Below are 22,758 nucleotides of genomic sequence, written 5' to 3' on the forward strand. Positions count from 1 at the left end.
GCCCTAAGCAATCGCAAGGGTGCCAGAGCCGGCCTCCCTCCACCCATAGAGGCCCAACCTGAGACGGTGAAAGGGACACGTGATCCTAGGGGATGGCATTTTTATTTTCCACACATAACTATAGAAAGTAACAGATAAACAAAAGTATACATACAACTCCTATATCAAGGGGTCTTATTTTCGAGAGAGAAACACACAACACAATAAATAAAAGGGGGGTTGACAGAAAACCTATACTACAAACCAGAAATAAAAAAGAGAGGAAAATAGAGTAGAAAACGGTATCCAGAAATATTAAGAAAAAAAAAAAGGAATAGGGCAAGAAGTTAGAGAATATAAGAATAAGATTTGAAAAAAGTCTTTGGGATTAACTCAGCCACTATTCCGCTATACACAATTAAGATACTTTGCCTAGCACTAGCTCCATCTCCAATGGCTAATACTCGATATGCACCAAAATTTTGTTTGCATCCTTCGCCAACGCTCTATCCAAGTCTTCGTCCTTTTGGACTGGGAAGCGCTCGCCGGTGGTCGGGTCTTTATACACCATTTCCCACTGGGCCACCGTTGGTGGCAGCGTGATTCGCTCATCCACCCTCATGCGCAGCTCGTCCGCCGTGATATCGAATGGCACGCGGATCACGATAATCTCGTCTTGGTGGTGGAAAATCTTAACCTTGATGAGGTGTTGCTCTGTGCGCGTGCGGAGTGAGGGCTGTTGCGGATAACTGGGGTGGCTGGTGGTTTGGTCGCCGGCTCCAATAGGAGGCGTGGGCAGGCTGTCGATCATAGCCTGCACTGCTGTTTTCGGCTGATCCGGGATTGGCGAAGGAGGGGCCGATGACATGGGAGAGTTCGGGTGAGAAGTGTATCCACCGCCACCATTTGTGCCCGGAGTGGGAGGCGGGTGCAGACTCGAAGACGAGTCCAGGCCTTGCTTTTGCACGGCGAAGTCGGGCGTGTCGTCTCTATGGTCGCGGCCCTGCAAACCAAACAGCTGGTCAAACAGACTGGCACCTCGAATGCGCTCAGGCAATTGACACAGCTCCTTCACATAGACGTCCAAATCGACGCGGCGCTGTGCGGTGATGGCGTCGTCGACCGCAGAGGTGGGGCCGGGCATGTAGGGCAGAATTCGCTCATCGCCTGCTCGACCTGCTTCGCGAGGAAAGCGATCGAGAAGTGCGACTTGGAACCCATAAAAGTGGCCGTAGGTGCGGTAAAGCTTGCGCCGCTCTCCCGACCTAGTTTCGGCGTGGCAAATGAACCAGTATTCGCCCTCGTCATAGTAGAATGAGTCGACTCCCGCGGAGACGACGGTATCCTCGTTCTCCCGCGGTTTGTTTAGGTGCAAGCGATCGCCGAAATCACCGAGCGTATCGCTGTCCATGGTGCCGGATCGTTTGAGGGGATGGCGGTTTACGTTGTGAGGCACAGGGGAGGGGCCGTTTCGTTCCATGATCGGCTGGAGGGGTGTTGGCGTGCGCTGCTGTTGGTGCTGGTGCTGGTGCTGATGCTGCTGATGCTGCTGGTGCTGTAGTTGCCACTCAGAAGGATGCGTGGTTTTCGGTGGTAGTGCGGGAGATTCTGCCCGCGGCTGTCTCAATTGCTGATGGTCCATCGAGGGCATCTTGCGCAGTTGAGGAGGGAGGTTGCGTTGCTGCATGTGTTCTAGGGATGGCATCTTCTTCACATTGTGCAGGTGTTGCTGTGGCCATGGGGCTTGGTATTGCGGTTGGGGTGCACGAGTTTGAAGAGGAAGCCCTTGCTGTTGCAAAGGATGCGGGTGGTGCTTCGGAGGGGGACCCTGGTATCTCTCGAACACCTCATCCTCGCTCTCGTCCGTCTCGTCTAGCTCCTCCTCCGCTATCCGATTTTCTCTGGCAGCCATCTTCTGGCCATAGTCGAATCGCCCCAGCGGTATACTCGTTGCCTCGTATCCCCGGGCCATCTTCTTCCACTCTTCAACCTTTGGGATATAGTCCTTCTGCAGCAGCGCCTCCACGTTTGGCACCGGCCTGCCCGAGGCCGGATCTCGAACCTCCACGAATGCGCACGGAATGAGCCCGGGCCCCCCCAGGCGGCCAATGGGTTTTGCGACAAACCATTCCAGGCTCGAGTGCGCAATAAGCACAAGGCTTTCGCCTCGTCTAGCTTCGAGCTCGTCCTCTCGTTCGGCGCGGAAATCGTACATGACGACTCCATAGAGAGATTGTATTTTTTTAGCGGCCTTCTTCTCGGCTAAATCTGTCGCGGATGGGGAAGAGAAAGGGAAACACGGTTAGAATCGGATCCCCCCCCATTGGACTAGCTTGCTGTGCCCACTTACCATCTCCTTGCTTCCGCGTGGGCAGGCTCTCGACCTGTGGGGCGGTGCTTTCTAGCATCTGGAAGCATGCGAGCGGCACGAGCCCCCTCGCCTTGGTCACTGGATTGCAAGCCTCGATCCAGTCTCCGAATTGCTTGTTCACGACCAGGAAGAAGTCTCCCTGGCGGAAAGAGAGCTCTCCCGGGCGGGTTGCACGATAGTCTTGGATGGCTTTAATGACCTTGGTGCTTGGGGTGAGGGTGGGGTCATTGCGCGTCGGCGGGCCAATGGGCCCAGATATCTTGTCCTTGATTGCGCGACGCAAGTCCTTATCGGACCTACGAGGACGGATTTTATTCATGCCTTGGAAGGAATTACGACGGATAAATTCCGTGACTTTATTTTGGGGGAGCTGCTGCTAGTGCTGTTGTTGCTGGTGCAGTTGCCGATGTTATTGTTGTTGTTATTGCCGGTGTGGGAAGTGATGGGAGCGCACTAGGGCGGAGGTCGAATAAAGGGGGGGGGAGGGGGTGCAATGAGAGCAAATGCAGCGGGAATGGCCACGGCAGAAGAGGCGATAGCGATATGCGGCGCTCCGGCTGCTAGCGATAGGGATGCAAATGGGAGGCGAATGGGAGAAATGATGAGGAATGGGCAGGAAGGAACGAGCTCTCTAGAGTTTAAGGTTGGGTGCGATCCATTGGTACGCGGAATGTGAAACTTATCGCGATCCACAACTTAAAGAGAATTCCGGTCTCCTCGCCTGCTTTGGTGAGGGGGGAAATACCAATGCTTGCGTGCGATAAGGGCCGATGCGATTTGCGGCTCAGCGAAACCGATTAAGCACTTGGATGTATTCAAAACACAATCGAGTCGGGAAGGGGAAAACACAGCCATTCTTCTAGGAATCAGCCCCAGACGCGGCCGGGGGTCGGGGAAAAAGATCCCACAACCTTAAACCGCGTCGGCGGGGAATCAAGGGGATGAGATATCGTCTTGGGAGGGTATTACAAAGCATAGAAATAGGAAAAGTATTAAATAATCAACTGTTAAATAGGGATTGCGTAGGCAGGCAGGGCGCAGCGTCACCAGGGCCTCATTAACCTAATGTTCATACATGGAAGCGGAAACTCCTACGAGCGCCAATTTGGATGGCCAGCCTCATGGGAGGATGACGTTGGGGGTGCTTGCGGGATTTCGTCGAGATCTTCCCACTCCGCAGCGCCATTTCGAACTTGCCACTGAGACGGCGGAGGCCGATTCTCAGCCTGCTGCGGCTCAGCATACCCGGGGCCATCATCCCGATCGGCATAGTGCGATCGCCCGTAGAGCGCATCGTCGGGCCCCTTGTCCATCCCATATCCATAGCCCCCGCCATAGCCGCGGGCCTGCTCCCCAAGGTCCTCCTCCCCCCGATAGTGGGGCTCATACCCTGCCGCACCGTGTCGGTGATGGTCCGGCTGCATCCCCTCGTAGGAGGCGGGCGCCAACGGCGGCCCCGAGAGCGAGTTCCGATGGCTGGACGCGAGCTCGATATCGTTGACGTCCGAAACACTGGCGCTCGAATACAGCGCGGGGTCACGCCCTATGCTGATGGGTGGCTTGCCGAAGTCGCGTCGGACACTCTCGAAGGGGACCGAGTAGAACTCGTCGTGCTGCTTACGTTTGCTGCGACGAATGAAGAGGAAGATGGCGGCGCCCAACGCCGCAAGGCCAACCACGCCGCCTGTGATGCCGCCCGCCAGAGCCGGAACGGACGGTCCGTTGCCTGCAGCGGGACTGCTGCCGCTTTTAAGGTCGGAGCTGGCCGTGGAGGTCGGGGCCGAATTCTGAGCCGAATCGGCCGGGGTCTGGGGAGAGGCGGCCGAACCGGACTTGGTTGCCGAAGGAGGCGAACTCGAGGGAGAGGTGGAGGCGGGGGGCGCTGCAGCGGTCAAGTCGAGTCGATCCGGCGTGTATTGCGTCAACCAAGTCCAAGTGTTGGTGTCCAAAGCGAAGATGGTATTGTCGCCTACATCCGATTCGCCTTCTTTAATCTGCCCAAATGCACACACCATTCGAGTGCCGGCCATCGTACAGGAATGCTCTTGCCGACCGGCCGGCTTAGTTCCCTGCGTGGTTGGAGCGCTCCACGTGGGCGGATTCTGGGTCGTGTCGAGCACGGCAATATCCGAATAATAAGTGGAATAGTCCGCGTTGGAACCCCCGAATAGGATGATTTTTCCATCGTGAGTCGCGACCGTGGAATGGCCCTGGCGCGGAGCAGGAAGAGCCCCGCCTGCGGTCTAATGGTAGGGCCAACATAAGGTCCAGAAAAACAAACGCTCGCAGACGGTACTTACCAGCGTGGTCCATGAACTCGTGCGCACATTATAGCAGTCGATCCGGCTCATCTCCACCAATGCCTCTTTTCCAGCTGCCCCCCCGATCACGTAAATATTGTCACCCACCATGACCAGCCCATGATGAACGCGTGCATTTGGAGCGCCAGAGGCCGTCGCCCTCACAAAATTTGTTCCCGGACTCTGAGTTGTGTCCAGCAACCACAATTCATTCGTCACGGGGTTTTCCGTGTTTGGGTCTTCTCCAGCCCAGACATACAATTTACCGTCCGAAAGATGCGACACCATATTTCTGCCCTGCCTCCTCCTCGGATCCGGCAATACGGCCCCTTCCGGATGATTCCAGGTACCTGAAACCGTGTTATAGTAATAGAATGGGGATGGCTCAGAGATGTTCCCTCCGTAGAGATACAGATGTTTGTTTCCAGGGCCACCAACGGAAAAGCCTGGGAACGCTACTGCTGGGCCGGTACTGCTGGGCTCGCTAGCGAAATTGTAGTCACTGCCTCCCAACGCGAAAGACTGCGTCATATCGAGGACTAAAAGCTCGTTAGTGGATTGCTTGGTGGCTTCCACCGTCATGCCACCATACAGATATAGCCTAGTGCATCAAAACAAGAGCGTTGAAATGAAAGAACACAGTGAATAAACCAAAATTATCGTCATTGGACATGATTGATTGTTTCCATACTTATTGTCGACCAAAGCAGCACCATGGCCCCAACGTTTCTGTGGAGTCAGTGCAAGAGTAGCGGAAGTTAGAGACCCTAAGAGGATACAAGTCAAGAATGCTCGTTTCATCGGTGCATTGGATGGAGAGGAAAAATAAATAATCGAATGCTACAATCTCGGAACAAAGCCAAAGTTCAATATGCTAACGCCCTCCTTGTTTGCGCGTGCTGGGAACTCCAGAGGCGCGAGATGATTGTATAAAAAAAAATGTGGCACCAGAATTAACAAAGTGACACCGAAATTCTCGGTTTAATCCGCATCCATAGTAACTGGTTCTTCGAGAGGGCGCGAGTGGCTTGGTAACCCTAAGTCGGTTCCTTTTTGACAAAGCGGAAAAGAATCTCGCCTCTATTTTTTCAGCTGGCTGTTCTCTTCTCTAGTCCCCTATCACATGCTTATTCTAACCCCCTATTCAAATAGGCGAAAGCCTATCTCTGCGCCTAACTCGAGCCATAGCACCGCAGAGACACAGTTTGGAAATAAAAATTGCCCGCTAAAAACAATGCGCCAAGAGGAGTGAATAATCTCCTCTGCCGCCTTTTCTTCCATCTCTATCCAACTGCGAATGGCTGCTCGAGTTTGCACTGGTTCCAGCGCTTGTTCCCAAACTAGCTTATCTCAGCACCCATTGGTCCGCGTCCCAACGAAGCTCTTAGGGCCATAAAATTGAACATTTATATTGGGGCTGCGTTTTTCTGAATAGTATGGACAGTTTCACTATCTTTTTGAAAAATGTCCGGATATTGCCAGATAGGTTCTGATTCGATTCGATTCAACCTACTTGCCGTCGGGCCACACACGCAAAAGCGGAAGTTTTCATTCGGCTCGCTCTTTCAAGAATAATCTGTAACGGCCAAAAGAATGCTTATGGAAGAGATACCACGCACTCTACATGCTGGATCTGGCTGAATGGTATACACTCAAACCCCCCGGCAAGGGCCTTGCCTATCGCCAGTGGAGGGACTTGCCCAAATAATTTCTTTGCCCAGGTCCCCGGCTTGGGGAAATTTTAAAGATTTAATTTAACTAGAATGGAATAGCCAATGTTTCCCTTTGTTTTTAACTATATTCTTTTGACACAGTAGAGCGGGTTGCATGACTGGGGATAGAAAGAGGGACTTAAGAGGCCATCCCCGTGGCATGACACGAGGCATCCTTCTTTAAACTGTGCAGTTAAGCCCGTCTGCACCTCGCTTGATTCCTCCCACCATACGATCCCCCCCTCCCCTCTGATAGAGTACGGTGAGAGGCAATCTCGGTGGACCCTCCTTGGCTACCGTTATCCTGACTGCGCCGAAAATAAAAACCAGTGGCTTATCCCTTATTGTTCCTTACTGTCGCAATTTGCTCTTTCTCATAAACAAAAACGTTTCTTTTTATTGATCGAAATTCCCCGGGCACAAACATCACTTATCCAAAATGGATCTGAATCCCACTGCCATTGCCAATAAGCTAGACACAAACATGGATCCGAGTGCTGCTATCACAACTCTTCGTGTTGATCATGCCACTATAACCAAAGAGCTTGCGCGCTTTAGGGCGTGCGACGACCTGACTCGTAGCTTCTATTGCCGGGAATGGTCCCAATCCATTTATAAGCGCCACTTTGCTTGGAATGCTAAAACGCAAGAGGATGTGCAGCAGCAGCAACAGCAACAGCAGCAAAGGGATTCGACAAAAGGCAGCGCTGCATCGAGCATAAAGCCAAAGAAGTCAAAGGTTGCGACGGTGTGCCAAGGACTAGAGCGAACCATTGAAGAGAATGGGAATAGCCTGGATGAACAGGAGATCACCATTCAAACGGTGGCCTCGGATATCCGGGAATGGATCACCTCTCCGTCCGCTCTCTTCACTCTCCCCGATGTCTTTTCTCCAGTGGAGCTCGATTCATTCCCCCCTTCCGTCCCCATGCCTGACCACGAAGACGATCCAACCTATCTACTCGATCCGCTCCTGATCCATAAAGCGTGCATATCATTGCCTGGCCACGGCTTCCAGCTGTTGAAGCATATTACCAGGGATGTCCTTCTTTCACATATACAGCCGCAATGCCATCATACCCGCCCGGAATTCAAAACGCCATCCGAGTTAGAGGTCGAGCGACGTATCCTTAACGATGACTTAGCCACTGCTCATCAGCGCAGTCTTGAGGACGCCCACGATCTTCTGAACAAGGTGTGGCGCCCAACCCTCGATTTTTTGCAGCGGATGCTCCGCCTCGATGCACAGCGGCACCAGGCCATCGGCCGCGGATGCGTGGAGACGGCGTCGAACTTCTGCCGCACCCACAAGAAGCTTCTGCAGGGTTTCAACGAGTACTGGACCCCCGTCGTGGAGGCGCACCGTAAATCGCGGAAAACGTGTGAGGAGCTCGATGCCGCGTTCAGCGAATACCTCGGTCACTGGCAGACGGTGGCCGATCGATGGCAAGAGGAATTCGTCGAGGTGCATACCCAGCAGGCGGAGCAGTTTGCGGAGGACTTCTTGGACTTTTGCACGCAGAGCGTGACCGAGGCCGCAGCGCGCCTGAAGAAAAAGGTGGACGCGGGTGGGGCTTCGCGAGAAGAGCTCAAGGGGGCACCTCAGATGGCGCGCGAAGCGGTCATCGCGTACATCAACGCCGCCATTCCCCGCCTGCGTGCCCAGCTTGGGCATGCACGCTCCATGATCCAGCACAAGTGCAAGGAGTTCCCGGCCGAGATCCAAGCCCTTGAGGACCTGTGGGCCACTTCGCAAGCCAACGTCGTGGGTCGCCTGGAGAAAGCCGCCAACAAGGAGTTTCGTAAGCGGCTAAAGCGGCTCGAGCAACTGCACCAACAGTTGCGCCAGATGAGCCTCGCTGAGTTCCACGAGCTCTTCCCGGCGAGCGACTTCGCGATGGTGTGCCTGCGGTGCCTGGAGCTGCTGATGATGGACGGCGAGCTCGAGGAGGCGGCTCAGCTGAGGCACTACTACGAGTCGTGCTTCGAGCCCTTGGCCTTGGAGCTCGGCGAGAGGCGCCAGAAATTGCTCGAGGAATTCCGCGAGGGAGTGGTGACGGGCCGCCGGGAGCTCGCGGGGATTTTGGGCCGGCTTTTCCTGAAGGAGGGCCTCCGAATTCAGGAGGAGAACCTGGCGCTCAAAAAGCAAGAGATGTTTTTGAAGGAGCTGGGTGCCTCGGGAGGAAACAGCGCGGCGGTAGAAGAGGTCGGCTCCAATGGCGGGGGCGGAGGCGGCAAAAAGAAGAATAAAAAGAAGAAGAAGAAGCCGGCCGGCACGCCCACGACGGTGGCGGTGCAGCATGCCGATCAGGCGTCGGAGTCCTCGTCCATGCCGGGGACGCCGACGGTTGAGCGCAGTGCCGAGGAGCAAGAGCTGCCCCCTCCGCCGGCCGAGGACACAAAGGAGAAACGAGAGGCCATCACCAAGTCACCCCAACCCAAGATACCTCCCATGCAATCGATACACTCAGGGGAGCGAGTAGAACGACCACCCCCACCACGACCCTCCCCCACAGGTGAGCCGGCCACGGAAAAGAAGAAGGAGAGAGAGCGGAAAAAAGCCAATGGTCATGCGGTCGCGCCCCCCCGAGACGAATTCCCTGTCCCCATCGCTGAGTCTGTAGTGCCTGCCTCGCTACCCCCACCAGCGCCTCCCGCACCCGAAGCCCCCCTCTCCCCATCCCCATCGCCGCAGCATCGCGAGGCCCAAGCGGACGAGAAGGGGGCGATGGTGGGGGGGGTGGGCGAGAAGGCGGTGGCATCCAAGGAAACGAAAGGGACAAACAAAGCATTACCCGTGGAAGATACCCCGGCTGACAAGATTCCAGTCGCCTCGATCGTCAACGAACCCCAACCCGTCTCAGGTGAGCAGCACCACTTGGGGTCGGGCCCAGCGGCAGAGCCCACCACATCCTCGCCCGCACCCACCGACCAGCAGCCAACCGGCACAGGGTCAAATCTGGACAACGTCCCTCGTGCCGAACTCATGGCATTGGTGAATTCTCTGCATGCGGAGAACGCCCAGCTGATGGCCACGATCACTAGCATGCACCAAGAGATGCAGGGTATCACGAACCGCTACATGGAGGTGGTGAATGTTTTGCGTGAGCGCGAACAACAAGCCATCCACGCCGCCGAGCAGCAGCAGAAGCAAATCGAAGAAGCACAAAAATATATCCAAGCCCTGGAAACGCGGCTTCAGCAGCTGGAGTTGGAGCGCCGCTCTGCGGCGGCGCTTCCCTCGTCGCCCATGTTCGAGACCTTGACGTTGGGCGGAGCACTGCCGCGACCGGGAAGCAGCTGCAGCAACGTTGGGGCTGGCTCAAATGCCGCGATTGGAACCCGAGACGGGCTCGCGGTGGGCTCACCCGCATTTGGGATGAGAGCCTCGTCCACCTCCTCGGCGCCGGGTACGGTCTCCAACGGGCTTGGCAGCTATACCCCCGCGGCGCCCTCTGAACATGCGCCCGTCTCCTCCTCGACCTCCTCGACCTCCGCGACCCCTCTGGCCGCTCCTTCCTCCGTGCAAAATCCGGCCAGCCAGATTACTCACCCCCCCGGGCTCTCCTCCTACTTTTCCCACCCGCTTACCGACACCCATGCGGCGCTGCACTCCCCCTTTGGAACGGGCAGCAGCATTTGGTCCACCTCCAGCTCGGTTCCGCTATCGCGCTATGGAAGTAGTGGGGGCCAAGGGCCGCCCGGGTTTGCTCGGCGTGTTGGCGGAAGTGTGCGATGTGGAAACTGTGGAGGAGTGGGGCATGTAAGCGCCGAATGCACTGTAAGTGTAGAATGAGTTCTTTTTGCTTCGTCGCCTTGAAACGGGATGTGGATAGACTGAAAACTTGTTTCCCCCCCCTCCCCTGTGCTCGTTGTAGGATGCTTGCCGGTATTGTGGAGTGCGGGGTGCGCATCTCTCCGAGGCTTGTCCAATGCAACTATAGAGATTGTTTATTGTCGTTTTTTGCTTTCCCTCTTTAATGTTTGTGATATTTCCTGTAAATAATTATATTTTTTTTTCCCATATTTCTCGAGAGGACTCTTTAATTAGGACTTTATTTTTCTCTTTTTATTTTTATTTTTCCAAAAAAAAAGTGGATGGAACACTTGTTGATTTTTCTTGTAATGCTTTTTTTTTTTCATCTCGACCTACTCTATCTTTCCTCAAAATCTGAAATATATGGTAAGCGCAATTTATATGTAGCTGGAAAAATATACAGACGCCACTAGGTTGTTCACCGAAGCCATAGATACAAGACTACTAATACTACATGTGTTTGGGTTAATACTTCATCAAGTACACGTGCTGGAACTCGCTCTTGCCCAGCACCACCTTCTTCAGCTTGCCCAGATTGCGGGTGTCCTCCTCCACCGTGTGCGCCAGCCTCTGGATCTGGGGCGTGAGCTTCGACAGCTGGGTGTGGAATCGGGCGAGATCATGTCGCAATTCCAGGACCAGCGCAAGCAAGTCTTTTGCGTCTCCCGCACTCTTCCTCCCCTCTGCGCCTGCCCCGGCGCCTTCTCCTGCTCCACCGGTTCCGCCGCCTCCATCCTCCACCCGCGGCTGGTACGATGCGACCGTGGCGGGCGACGAGGCGGGCGGCGCCAAGGACACCGAGGACGAGCTCTTCCTGCCCCGCGGCTGCGGCCGTCGTTTCACCTTGCTCAAGCCCTCGCGCTCGCCTCGGCGAAACTCCGGGTGCCAAAACACCACCTCTCTGCGTGAGCTGCAATGCCGCATGCGCCGTCCATCCGTCACGCGCCGAAACCCATAGATATTCAGCTGCCGCACAAATGACGAGAATTTGGAGTGTTTGAAGACGAGGGGGAGCACATGGGTGGAGAAGTCGGGGATGTTGTGAATGATGAAGTGGGTCCCCTGCGGCGACCAAGAAATAAGATGCGGGTGGCTCTGCGATTCTAAGAGGCTAAAATGGCCCGAAGGGATTAAATGCATGGTCGGCAACCATGCTCAGTCGGAAAAAAAAAAAAGAAGCGGAGGAATCTTACTCAAAGAGCTTGCTGGCGAAATGGGGGAAAATGTCCGCGTTCTGCGATGCTTGGGAGGACAATGTCATGGCTGGAGAGGGAGCGGGCTGGTTTTACGGAAATAGAGGCGTTAGAATGACAAGATAAGAGCGAGAAGTCGAAGCCAGAACAAGAGGGAAATAGAGTTGGAGCGGGGACCATAGCCAGTGCAAATATTCTCTATGTATAGAAATAGGCGGTTTGCTTCCCACACATTCGGAGTAGGGTGAGGAAAGAGCTGAAAATCGGCACGGTGAGGGTGCGCAAGGCAACCACGATGCAAAGGCGAAAGACTAGGTGGATGGCAATGCGATCCTGGCGCAATCTCTGCCCAGCCTTGCTCTCCCATTCCCCGCCTCTATAGGAGAGTGACGTATGGGGCCATCTGAAGGCAATCTGATACCCACTCTCTAGCGATAAAAGGTCCATATTGTTTTTTTTCGGAAGCCACGATATTAAAAGCATGGATTCGACGTCGCCACCTTCAACGTCCCCAAACAAACGCAAGGCCCCCTATGATCCTGCGGGCTATTCCAACAAGGCGGCCAAGCATCGCTCCGACCAAACGGCCAACGCTGTGGCCATGCACTACAACATGCGGCCCGAAGTAGGTGTCGAGCGTCGCAAGGAGTCTAATATCTACCAGCTTAAATGCTTCAACAACTGGATCAAATCCGTATTAATTCATCGATATGCACGGCCTGGGATTCATGTCCTTGACATGGGATGTGGAAAAGGAGGCGATTTGCTAAAGTGGGATAAGGCCCGGATCGCGGGCTATGTGGGTGCTGGTTAGTCGAGCAACTCCTTCAGAGGACACTTCTCGAGATGCGATTTAAAAGTCCTTTTCTCTAACTCTATCCCCCTTAGATGTGGCGGAGGTTTCTATACGGCAAGCTGAAGAACGATACCGTAATCTAAGGCGCGCTCGCTTCTCCGCGCACTTTTATGCCCTGGATTGCTACACGGTAAGCCCGTACATAGTACACTCTTGCCCTCGCAACTCACCCCATGGATGTCTCGCTCTAGACGCCCTTAACAAGCGTCCTCAGATCCCCCCAAACATTTCACATCGTCACCATGCAATTCTGCATGCACTACGCATTTGAGACAGAGGCTAAGGCGCGTATGATGCTGCGGAACGTCACCTCCAATCTGGCCCGCGGCGGATACTTCATCGGGACGATTCCAGACGCGTACTGGATTGTAAAAAAACTCAAATCGGTAGAGGGCTTGGAGATCGGAAATAGCATCTATAGTATTCGTTTTGATCAGCGGGAGAGCTTCCCCCTATTCGGGTGCCGCTACAACTTCCACCTGGAGGATGCAGTCGACTGTCCTGAGTATTTGGTGCACTTCCCGACCTTTCAAAAGTAAGTGAATGAGTGTGTGGGAGGGAAGGAGAGGGGGTGCAAGTGTCTCCGCGACCCATAGGATCTCCACCATTCAACGACAATAACTCACTCCATTTTTCATAGGTTGGCCAGGGAGTATGGCCTGACGCTGATGTACAAGCAGCGCTTCCACGAGCTTTATGACGACGCTCGCCGTGATCCCGAATTCCTCTCTCTTCTCTATAGAATGGGCGTGATCAAGACGTCACCCGAGCCCAGAGGATTGTCGGAGGAAGAGTGGGAGGCAGCGGGAATCTACTTGTCATTTGCCTTCAAGAAAGAATAGCGAATCAAAAAAAAAAAACGGGAAAAAATGTAAGAAAATAGTCGGGCTTGATCTTTCGTTTCTACACTCTTTGAACCGCAACTTGTATGTATTTTTTGTATCTTCCGGCACGCTTTCATTAATTTATGACAAAAGTCGCCATACAATACCCCCATTTACTGGCCTTCATTGTTTCGAGAGAAGCATCGCATTTTGATAGTTCGTTGAGATCGACTAGATAAAAAAAAAATCAAAACTTAAAATCAGTTAATACGTGACCATGAAAAGTAATATTTTAAAGAATGGACCTTTACTGAAGAAAACCCTATAGAGTTAAAGGATAGGGTCATCAACTGCACCATAATTTGCCCATCTTTTGCTCCCGGCCCGACCTATAATATGAAGAAAAGGAGTGAAGGACATGAAAGAAGGGGGTGATATATCAGAAAAACGTGGTACGATAATACTCTATATCATTGTCTGCAGGAAAAAGGAGTGGAAAAAAAGAACAAAATGGGCGAGGATGTTAAGGAAAAAGAAAGAAAATAAAAAAAAAATTGCGCAAAAAAATATTGAAGATCAGATATAGGTATATAATGTAAAAAAAGAGAAAACTTTTCAACAAGCTAAATTCCGAGGCTGTGCCTCAAAGCCCTTGTGGCCTAATGGATAAGGCGTTGGACTTCTAATCCAAAGATTGCGGGTTCAAGCCCCGCCAGGGGCTCTTCAGCTTTTTTGTGTTTTATTTTTTTATTATTACATAGAGTTTGAATCGACTTGAAAATGTTCTAGAATTACGTGAAAATCAGAATAGTACGGCCCCTTATACCATAGAATCCTTCGTATACCTTTTCAACATCTTTAGGAAAACTTCGCAGTATAATAGTTATTTGCAAAGTATACCGCTTTTCTTTATGAGAATATCTCTATCTAATCGAGAATATTATTAATTTTAAAGTTAGAGGAAAGGTTTTTAAATCTTTATTGTTCATCAACTATGGCAGAGATGATGGCCTCTTCATCGAAAAGAAGATGCTCTATCTTGGAGAGAATTCTCTTCAAAGAAATTGCCACTAAGTACTCTTAAAAGTCGAAAAAGAAAAGTACTATGATATGGTAATCGAACCATTTTTTCCAAATATAACAAATAAACAAAATGTAAAATATTATACATACAGTGTTGCACTAAATAAATATTACTTTATTGCTTCTTGTAACCCAATCTCCCGCACTCATCTCTATGCTTTCTGACATACAATACAGATACTTAGTGCAAAATACAGAGCTCCATAATCGATCAATGGCGGCCATTATGCATTGGCTATCGATGCAGATCCAGCAGAAAATCAATTAGACTGACTTGTAGCCCTAGGACCCTACTTCCACAGTGGGGTCCTTTGGCCTCACTTCATACTGCAAGTACAGTGCCGGGTCAAATATTGTACCAGCACACAGATCTTTAGTAGCACTATGCGCGTATGCCTGCCACATATCATCACTTACTCATAACACGTATCTCTTCTATTGGAGCTCTCGTTCAATCGCCTTGTTGCCCAGCACGGGTCCACCCTTTGCATACCAATCAGCGAAGCGTGCTAGGACGACTCACCTACATTTCCCCCCTTGATAAGAATTGGGGTTCTTCGTTGTTACTTTGCTGCATTTTCGTTGCTTACTTGCGTTATTCTTAGTAAAATATTTGATTATTAACAAGAAAGTCAAGATAGAATTGATAAGTAGGAGGAAGAGATGTATATATTGTTATTCATTGCTCTGTACTGAACAAAAAAAGACTGGCCATTTAGGGGGGGGGGGGTAACGAAAAATAGAAAACTAGACTTGGAGAAGTTACTCTCATTCTAGTAATAGTGCCGCTCAAAAGCCCGTTCTACCACTGTACTCTGTTTGCAACACCTATTGCGGAACCGCTCGATCTCACGCTACTTTCCCGCTCTTACCCATCTGGTTTATAAAATGCTGTCGACACCAAAATTGGAAAAATTGGTATCTCGAATGATAATCAAGTAATGTCAAAGAGGAAAGTAATACGGCCCCGTTGTACCTTCCTAAGTTCTGAGTCAAGCGTAATACAGGCAGCGTGTAATCAGCACAGGTACTAAGACGTAAGCTATTAATATTTACTATAGGGTTGAAGTTCGAAAAAAGATCTGCAAAAACCACACCTGAGTTTTATAACTTATTCTTATACGAAATATGATTTGCAAGAAACAATCTGAATGACAATCAGAGATATCGTGAATGGCATCGAAAGATGAGTGGATCATTAGCAGCATTACTATTGTAGCCACCTTTCGTTTTTGGAGCTTCGGCTATGTTTTATAAATGAAATTTACAACAGTTAGCAATATAGTATTCTGAGAGCCAGCAAAGGTATGAGTACGTCTCTCCGCTCACTACCACTCTGCAAAAAGATATGTACAATATAACTGTCCAGGTGTAGGGCATTTTTATTAAACGTAACCTTTTCTGTTCTTAATATTGATAAACATCAAAAATAAAGAAATCCAATTAGGGGATGTGAAGAGAATGTGCCTAACTTCCCTATATTTTTAAGGAGAAAGGTAGCCATGTATGAGAAAGAAGAAAAACAAATAAAAACAACGAAGAAAAGTCACACTTGAAAGCGATATCTTCATGTTCTTGGTTGTCCATGACAATCGCAATCTGTCTTATTTATGCTCCAAACCATGATGTTGTATAATAGCAAGGAGACTTGTCGAGCTTTACCTTGTGTTTCCTCGTGGAATCCGAAGAGTTTTTCATACCTCTGTCTGGTTGTCCAGGGCTTATCAAGGATCTTTTGATGGAGACTATTAAATCACTTCCAAAGGTCTCCAATCCTGGCGCATTCAAAAAAGACGCGTTCTATGGTCTCTACCTCTTCTCATTGGCATCTCTTGCAGTTGAGGCTGGGAAAATATCTGTTTTTTTTAACAAAAGGCCTTTATTGGCAAGTGTCCTATTCTGTTAAAAAAAATAACTGCCCAGGTTTTTTTTTATGGGACTTTTATTGAAAGTTTCCTATACAAGTTAAATGAAAGGATTGTACACTCCCTCTACCATTGCTTACATGTATTGCTTGTTTTCTGATGACTACCAATATCCAATTACTAACGAAGTATCTTATTGCTCGATTCCTAGAGTATGTCACGGACCCATCTCTAGTAAATATCTGCCAAGGGAGCTTTTTTGGATCAAAAGTGAGCCTTTATTGTTTAATAAGACTCTAAAATACAATCGTTACATCATTAAAAGTAATAAAACGAGATAAAAGCTAGAAATTAACGCGATATTGCGATTCGGGGTAAGTTGATCATGACAAATTTTCTCCTCAAATGGGTAGTTGAGAAATAAAACTCAACTAGCTGTGGGTATTAGGGAACGACTTGATAGGTGATATGGAGAGAGAGATATAAAGAAAGAAAAGGGCTAGTAGTGGGGGCTACTGCGTCAGTCCAGTTCTAGAGCCGCTATCTGCCAAGGGAGCGCGACCAAAAATGGATTTAATCTTCCACTATGATAAGCCATCCACTGACTAACCGTCGCAGTCAACCAAGCCCCTGTGGCCTAATGGATAAGGCGTTGGACTTCTAATCCAAAGATTGCGGGTTCAAGCCCCGCCAGGGGCTCATACAGAATATTTTTTCTCTGGTATAATTTTATCTTCGTTAACACTCTTCCATGTATAAAATGATGGATCGGTAAAAGGCAACAGCACTACCATTTTTTTTTGGGTTATCTTTCTGTTCCTCTTTTTTCTCTCTTGGCTCATGGGTTGGCTCAATGGGTATAGGGTAAGGCCACGAAATAAATCATTTTGAGCACAGAGGATGAGCTAGGCTCGGTCTTTCCTCATTGACCTGCCGTCTCAGAGATACGAGTATGAAATAAAAATATATGTATAATATATACACATAGCTATTGAAAATAGAATAAAAATCAGCTGGATGGATTCAAGACTAAGTGTATAGGGGGAAGGGGAAGGGGGACCCGATTCTTCGAGAGGAAAACATAAAAAAGCGGCTCAAGAGAGGACTGAAAAGGATTTTAGGGGAAGCGAGTCAGGAATGAGTAGAAGCAGGGGAGAGAGGGGAGAAAACGAGGTCTTGAGCCAGAATCAGAGTCAGGAAACAAAAGAACAGCGAAAGACATCGGATAAAATAGCATATAACACAGAAATGATGAAATAAACAACAAACCAACATTAAGGTTAGGGTGAAAATAGAGGGCAAGATAGAGGTCAGAAAAAAAATAGGGATAAACAAAATCACACCATCCTCGAGGATCATACAGTAAATAATTAAGAGCAGGTGATAGCAAAAAAAAAATCTACAAAGCAAGGCCAAAGCGGAATAAAGAGGAGGGAGGAAGCGAGAGCCGGGGGAGTGAGATGGGAAACGGAGACGGATAGATTTGTGGGAGGGAGAATGGGCAGAGCGAGGGGGGAGGGGGTGGGGACGGCCTTAGTCATTTGTTCAGGCTGGGCTTCTCAAGCATCAATCCCGGGTCAGAGCCGCCCTTTTCCTTCAGGCTGTCGGGGAATCTGAGGGCGAACACGGGCTCCGAGAATCGGCCTTCGGCATCGTCGTCGTCGACCTCGTCCTCCATGCCCCGGTAGAATTTCGACCTTTCCAGCTGACTTGTCGTCAGGGTCCGATTCTTCTCCCCTAGGCCGTCCAGCTCGCCCGCGCCGCTCTCCTCGCCCGCAAGCGGCCGCCTCCCATAGGCCACGTGGAAATGCACATGGCTCCGATTGTCGTCCCACTCCTGCACGATTCGCCGGACCATTTCCTCGTACTCGCTGTAGTCGGTGCCGGTGGCGCGGCACAGCCACGGCTTCCACGTCTGCATCGCGGTGATCCCGTCCTCCTTGAGCAGCTGCCCGATCGCCTTGCCCCAGTTGCCGATGGGCACGGTGATGAGGAAGCTCTCGAGATCGTACACGCGGGCCTCGGCCAGCAGGCGGTCGATGTAGCGGGCAATGAACGGGTCCAGGCCGCGGGCCATGGTCGCATGGCAAATCTTGAAGTTGATCTGCTTGATCATCTCTCCCGCGGGATGCACCTCCAGATCCGTCTCCACCAGCTAAATCGATTTTCCGGGCGAGAAATGAAAAAAAAAAGGAGAGAGAAGGGACACAAGGTTAAGCTTTAATATTCCCCGCGGGACGGCTAAGCAAGGCTTTGGCCGGCTGTGAAAGTTAAAGTTTACCTGGATCCATCCGCCTGGTTTTGTAATTCGCTTTAGCTCTCGAAGCACAGCCGGCCACTGATCCTTCGGGATGGCGGTTGCCATTTGGCGCTGGTGCACGAAATCAAACGAGCCATCCTCGAATGGCAACGGCAGCTTCAGCACATCCATCACGTCGAAGCTCGTGTTTTTCGGGATCTTGAGATCGGGCCACAGTTCGCTGGGGAACATCATGGACTGGACATCAATGCCCATGAACTCGGAGTTGGGAAACTCGGTGGCCATTTCCTAAATTCATCGGAGGGCAAAGGGGGATTAGTCCAAAGTGTGGAGCCGACACAAAAGGTCATCAGGGGAGGGGGGCACCCACCATCAGCCACAGGCCCGGTCCGCATCCCACATCCAGCACGCGGATCCCTCGCTTCAGGTCGTCCTCGATGGGAACAAAGTAGTTGCTATAAGCAAATGGGAAACCATCAGTTCATGGCTTGCGATGGCGCCGCCGCGCCCATTCATACATACCATCCAAAAGCGGCCCGCAGCATAAAGTATTCGCTCACGAGCCGGTTGGCCTCCTCCTTGTCGACGGGCAGCAGGTAGGCTTGGCCCTCCGCGTAGCTTCGTCCCTCCAGGAACTTGATGTTGAAGCTTTTCTTCTGCGGGGGGGACGCCTGTTGCGCCTTCTGCTCACCGGCCGCCCGGGTCGAGTCCTTGGCCGACTGCTTCTTTGCACGCCGCTCTTCCTCGGCGACCCGCCGAAGCATGCGCAGGCTCTTGTCGGTGGGTTTGGCCGGGAGGAGGTAGGACGGCACCTTGGCCATCGGGGACTCCGGGAGAGCGGCGGGCTGTTTGGACTTGCGTCGCTTTAATCTAATGTGATTGCAAGAGGAAATCAGGGCGCCCATTTTCCGCGGTGAAGGATTAAGGAGAGGGGGATGAGGCTGGGGTCGATGGCGGTGGGAAGAGGCGAGATGGGCGGGGGAGAGGCTCCTTTAGCAGTGGGGATAGAAACCAGAGGCAGAAGAGAGCGCCGGGGGAGATAGAGACGGATTAGTTGCTGTATGGCGGGGGGATGAGGGGCAGCGGCAGACACTGAATGATGGAGCGCACAGTCAGTAGGTTAGAAAAGGGGGGGGCGGAGGCTGGGGGCATAAATACGTTTTGAATGGCCACGAGTGTTTAAAAAAAGAAAACCATGGCTTGATGTCAAAAAGGCAAGATGACTAATGCGATCCGGGATGAAGCAAGGCAGAATGTGTGAGAAAAAGGGGGGAGGCACAGCGAGAAGGGGGAGAGCCACCACTTGCGGATTGTGTTTCTGCGAGCGTGTGGGCGGGAGCCGGGGAGCGGAAGCTGCTGCGAAACGGCGGTTGCGAGGGCGGCAGCAAGAGAAAGGCTAGAAGAAGAAAGGCTGGAGCGCTGGAGACAAAAAAAAAAAAAAAAAAAAGACAGAACAAAACAGAACTCACACATACCACAGAAAAAAAAAAAGGCGAGCTCACAGACACAGACACAGACACAGACACAATTTAATATTTCATTCGGGAACAGGTGAAACCTTGCAGCACGTATCCTCACTTTGCCTTGCCGGCTTCCGCATGAATAAAAAAACAAGGCGAAACAAACGCGGCCTATAGAATGGGCCGAGCCCGGGCAACGGTTTTGGGACCTCAGCGAGTGCGGGCCGGCCCTTTGCTGGGTTTCTTCGGGACTCGATCCCTTGCGGGTTCATAAGTCACCGCCCCGGCGATCACACAAGGCTCCCGTGTGATTTCTCAGCGGGAGTAAAATGAATTTTAATATAAGCGAAATTAGAGTATTTTAATAATTCATGCTTAGCAACACAACACAAACGTGGGATATAGTACAAAAATCCAAAATACGAAAAAAAAAATACAGTATGGAAACAGGGCCCGGCCGGCCCCCCCGCCCCCACCGGCAGCTTGCAGGGGGGCGGGGGCGGGGGCGGGGAGAGGGCGGGCGGTACGGGAGCAATACACCCCTTCAAGCGCGGGTAATAAATAGAGGGGAAATGCGCGAGACCATGGGGAGGGCGGGGGAGAGCGAGAGAGGGGAGGGTGCGCAGGCTAGGGGGCGGCGGCGAGCCACGGGTGGCTCAGGATCTCGGTGAGGCACAGCCGGCGCTCCGGGTCTTTCTCCAGCATCCCGGCCACCAGGTCGCGGCACGCGGCGCCGATCCCCACCGGCAGTGGCTTGTGGGGGCGGCGCACCGCCTGCCACGGGTCGTCGAAGGGCATGTCGCCCGCCAGGATGGTGTAGAGCAGCACGCCGAGCGACCACACCTCGGCGGGCTGGGGCCGGTACCGCCGGCCCAGCAGCACCTCGGGCGCGGCGTACTGTAGCGTGCCGTAGAAGCGGTCCTGCAGCGGCGGCGCGCGCATCGACGGGTAGACCAGGGCGGAGCCGAAGTCGATGAGCTTGACGCGGAACTCGCGGTCGACCACGACGTTCTCGTCCTTGAGGTCGCGGTGGTACACCCCGACGCCCTCCAGGTACCGCACCGCCTCGCACACCTGGCGGAACACCCGCCGCGCCTGCGCCTCCGCCAGCGGCTTGCGCTCCACGCACTCGAACAGGTCGCGCGACGGGCTGGCGCTCGACCACTGCGCCCCGTGCAGCTCCATCACCAGAAACACGTGCTGCTCGTCCTCGAACACATCCATGAACCCCACGATCGCGGGGTGCCGCACCCGCTTCAGCACAAACACCTCGACGGGCACCCGCCCCAGCTCCGGGTCGTCGTACCAGCACCCGCGCGGCACCCTCTCGCGCACGATCGACTTGATGGCCACGGGCTGGCTGTCGTGCCGCCGCCGCCCGGCGTGCACGTGCCCAAAGCCGCCGCTGCCCAGCGGGCCCTCCACGGAGTACGTCTCCACCAGCTTGGGCGGGAAGCGCGCGGGCGCGGGCGGCGGGTCCGTGGGGATGGGCGGGTGGTGCTGCACTAGCGGCGGGGGCAGCGAGGGGGCCAGGGAAGCGGCGGGGGTGCTGGGGGGGAGCAGCGGCACCGGCTCGAACGGCGGCGGGTGCTTATGCTGCTTCTTGAACGGGAGGTGGAGCACGCGCTTGCGGTGTGCGGCGGCTGCGGCGGCGGTGGTGGCGGATATGGGGGGATGGAGGCATGAATCGTGGTGGTTATATACGGCTACCATGGTGGTATTGCTACTGCAGCGGGTAAATGGCAATGTAAATGGCGATGTAAATGGTGAGAAAATGGCAGATATAGCGGGTGGGTGGAGCGATACGAAGAAGGGGGGATGGGGGTGGGTGGAGGAGGGGGAGAAAGCGGTGCGTGTTGGAGGAGAGAAATGCGCGGCGGAATTATCAGTTGAAAGTGGAAATGAGAAAAATAAAAGTCCAAACTAATAACCAACGCGTCCTTTGTGTGTAATAAAATTTCAATCGAGTCACACTGGACCTATCACATGGCACATCAGATCAAAAGGACATACAATGATCGCGCAACACGTTCGCAAGACGTCTTAAAGTTATCATGGACGCCTTCCCCTCTCCCCCCTTCCCCCAACCGGGCGGGCCCCCCCGTCCCCAAAAGCCCTCATCTTCGCGCTTCCCCCCGCCTCCTCTATCAGCCCCGACTCCGTGATTCAACCCAAGCCCGTGGTTATCTCTCCTCTCGCGCGTCACATTCGACCTGAACCGCCTCAAAAGCCAACTTTCATTCCCACCCAGCTCATATCTTGCAATTTTCCATGCTTTCGGCTGAGGCCCGTTCCCTTCCTTAGTCTCACTCAGCTCCCGCTCCGATCCGTAACCCAAACAAACAGCCAACAAACAAACAAACCAACAAACGCCAACCCGGAAAAACTCCCCATCCTCCAAAATCAGCATTTGCATCTTAACCCCGCCTTACGTCACCCTGCTCTAGGCCCAACTTGGGCCTCAGGATCTTTCCCCCATCCTCATGACATATTTTTCCATCTCTCACACGACAAGCCGCATCACGCGGCCCAATTGGGTCAAGGTTGGTCATCCGTTCCATCCAGAAAAGATCCGCATGCGCCACCCGAGAGATCTCGAGGGGGGAATATCGGTGATTATTCATTCGCATTTTTTATAATCAATAATACACAGAGTGAAAAAGAGAGTGAGAACGAGACGAAAAAGTACTCAAATAATCGTTACAAAAAAAAATCCCATATAACACAGCAAAAATGTGCATAGTAGTATAGAACACCCTCAATAAAGAGCAACCCTTCCCCATCCCCTATGTCCCACCCCACTCCCCACACGCACACACACACACAAAATAAAACTCACAAGACACACAAAACTAGAAGTATAGAAATTAAGTGGAGAAAGGAAAAAAAAAAAGGCAGAGAGCGAAAGTTACAACACTTCACAGCAGAAAATACAAAGGTGGGAGAGTGTCAAACGAGAAAGATAGAGAGAGAGAGAGAGAGAGAGAGAGAGTGAGAGAGAGAGAACAAAGAAACAAAAAGAAGAACAAAGGTAAGGT

At 52.2% G+C, this 22,758-nt stretch overlaps 9 protein-coding genes and 2 non-coding genes across 11 annotated transcripts; 5 read left to right on the forward strand and 6 right to left on the reverse strand.

The window, feature by feature from the left end:
• Positions 1-436: 436 nt before the first annotated feature.
• VTP21DRAFT_5387 (uncharacterized protein) lies at positions 437-2,669 on the reverse strand (the record flags this gene model as incomplete). Its single annotated transcript, XM_069395902.1, has 2 exons — positions 437-2,247; positions 2,330-2,669. The coding sequence occupies 2 exons, from the start codon at positions 2,667-2,669 to the stop codon at positions 437-439; spliced, it is 2,151 nt and encodes a 716-aa protein (XP_069247955.1).
• A 195-nt stretch (positions 2,670-2,864) lies between these two features.
• VTP21DRAFT_5388 (uncharacterized protein) lies at positions 2,865-3,411 on the forward strand (the record flags this gene model as incomplete). Its single annotated transcript, XM_069395903.1, has 2 exons — positions 2,865-3,011; positions 3,214-3,411. The coding sequence occupies 2 exons, from the start codon at positions 2,865-2,867 to the stop codon at positions 3,409-3,411; spliced, it is 345 nt and encodes a 114-aa protein (XP_069247956.1).
• Positions 3,412-3,441: 30 nt separating this feature from the next.
• On the reverse strand, positions 3,442-5,451 carry VTP21DRAFT_5389 (uncharacterized protein; the record flags this gene model as incomplete). The annotated part of the gene is made up of 3 exons (XM_069395904.1): positions 3,442-4,593; positions 4,651-5,251; positions 5,342-5,451. 3 exons carry the CDS (start codon positions 5,449-5,451, stop codon positions 3,442-3,444), a joined length of 1,863 nt encoding a protein of 620 aa, XP_069247957.1.
• Positions 5,452-6,801: 1,350 nt separating this feature from the next.
• Positions 6,802-10,306, forward strand: VTP21DRAFT_5390 (uncharacterized protein; the record flags this gene model as incomplete). The annotated part of the gene is made up of 2 exons (XM_069395906.1): positions 6,802-10,143; positions 10,241-10,306. 2 exons carry the CDS (start codon positions 6,802-6,804, stop codon positions 10,304-10,306), a joined length of 3,408 nt encoding a protein of 1,135 aa, XP_069247958.1.
• Positions 10,307-10,644: 338 nt separating this feature from the next.
• On the reverse strand, positions 10,645-11,440 carry VTP21DRAFT_5391 (uncharacterized protein; the record flags this gene model as incomplete). The annotated part of the gene is made up of 2 exons (XM_069395907.1): positions 10,645-11,290; positions 11,373-11,440. The coding sequence occupies 2 exons, from the start codon at positions 11,438-11,440 to the stop codon at positions 10,645-10,647; spliced, it is 714 nt and encodes a 237-aa protein (XP_069247959.1).
• A 413-nt stretch (positions 11,441-11,853) lies between these two features.
• On the forward strand, positions 11,854-13,070 carry VTP21DRAFT_5392 (uncharacterized protein; the record flags this gene model as incomplete). Its single annotated transcript, XM_069395908.1, has 4 exons — positions 11,854-12,181; positions 12,261-12,358; positions 12,420-12,763; positions 12,869-13,070. 4 exons carry the CDS (start codon positions 11,854-11,856, stop codon positions 13,068-13,070), a joined length of 972 nt encoding a protein of 323 aa, XP_069247960.1.
• A 630-nt stretch (positions 13,071-13,700) lies between these two features.
• On the forward strand, positions 13,701-13,773 carry VTP21DRAFT_t213. Its single transcript has one exon. It is a non-coding gene; the product is annotated as a tRNA-Arg (tRNA).
• A 2,853-nt stretch (positions 13,774-16,626) lies between these two features.
• VTP21DRAFT_t214 lies at positions 16,627-16,699 on the forward strand. The gene has a single exon. It is a non-coding gene; the product is annotated as a tRNA-Arg (tRNA).
• An 838-nt stretch (positions 16,700-17,537) lies between these two features.
• On the reverse strand, positions 17,538-19,165 carry VTP21DRAFT_5393 (uncharacterized protein; the record flags this gene model as incomplete). Its single annotated transcript, XM_069395909.1, has 4 exons — positions 17,538-18,155; positions 18,282-18,548; positions 18,631-18,715; positions 18,783-19,165. 4 exons carry the CDS (start codon positions 19,163-19,165, stop codon positions 17,538-17,540), a joined length of 1,353 nt encoding a protein of 450 aa, XP_069247961.1.
• A 1,182-nt stretch (positions 19,166-20,347) lies between these two features.
• VTP21DRAFT_5394 (uncharacterized protein) lies at positions 20,348-21,433 on the reverse strand (the record flags this gene model as incomplete). Its single annotated transcript, XM_069395910.1, has 1 exon — positions 20,348-21,433. One exon carries the CDS (start codon positions 21,431-21,433, stop codon positions 20,348-20,350), a length of 1,086 nt encoding a protein of 361 aa, XP_069247962.1.
• A 704-nt stretch (positions 21,434-22,137) lies between these two features.
• Positions 22,138-22,350, reverse strand: VTP21DRAFT_5395 (uncharacterized protein; the record flags this gene model as incomplete). Its single annotated transcript, XM_069395911.1, has 1 exon — positions 22,138-22,350. The coding sequence occupies one exon, from the start codon at positions 22,348-22,350 to the stop codon at positions 22,138-22,140; it is 213 nt and encodes a 70-aa protein (XP_069247963.1).
• Positions 22,351-22,758: the final 408 nt, after the last annotated feature.

This window comes from Calcarisporiella thermophila (assembly GCF_041956535.1).
Source record: "Calcarisporiella thermophila strain CBS 279.70 unplaced genomic scaffold VTP21scaffold_22, whole genome shotgun sequence".
NCBI classification, from domain to species: domain Eukaryota; kingdom Fungi; phylum Calcarisporiellomycota; class Calcarisporiellomycetes; order Calcarisporiellales; family Calcarisporiellaceae; genus Calcarisporiella; species Calcarisporiella thermophila.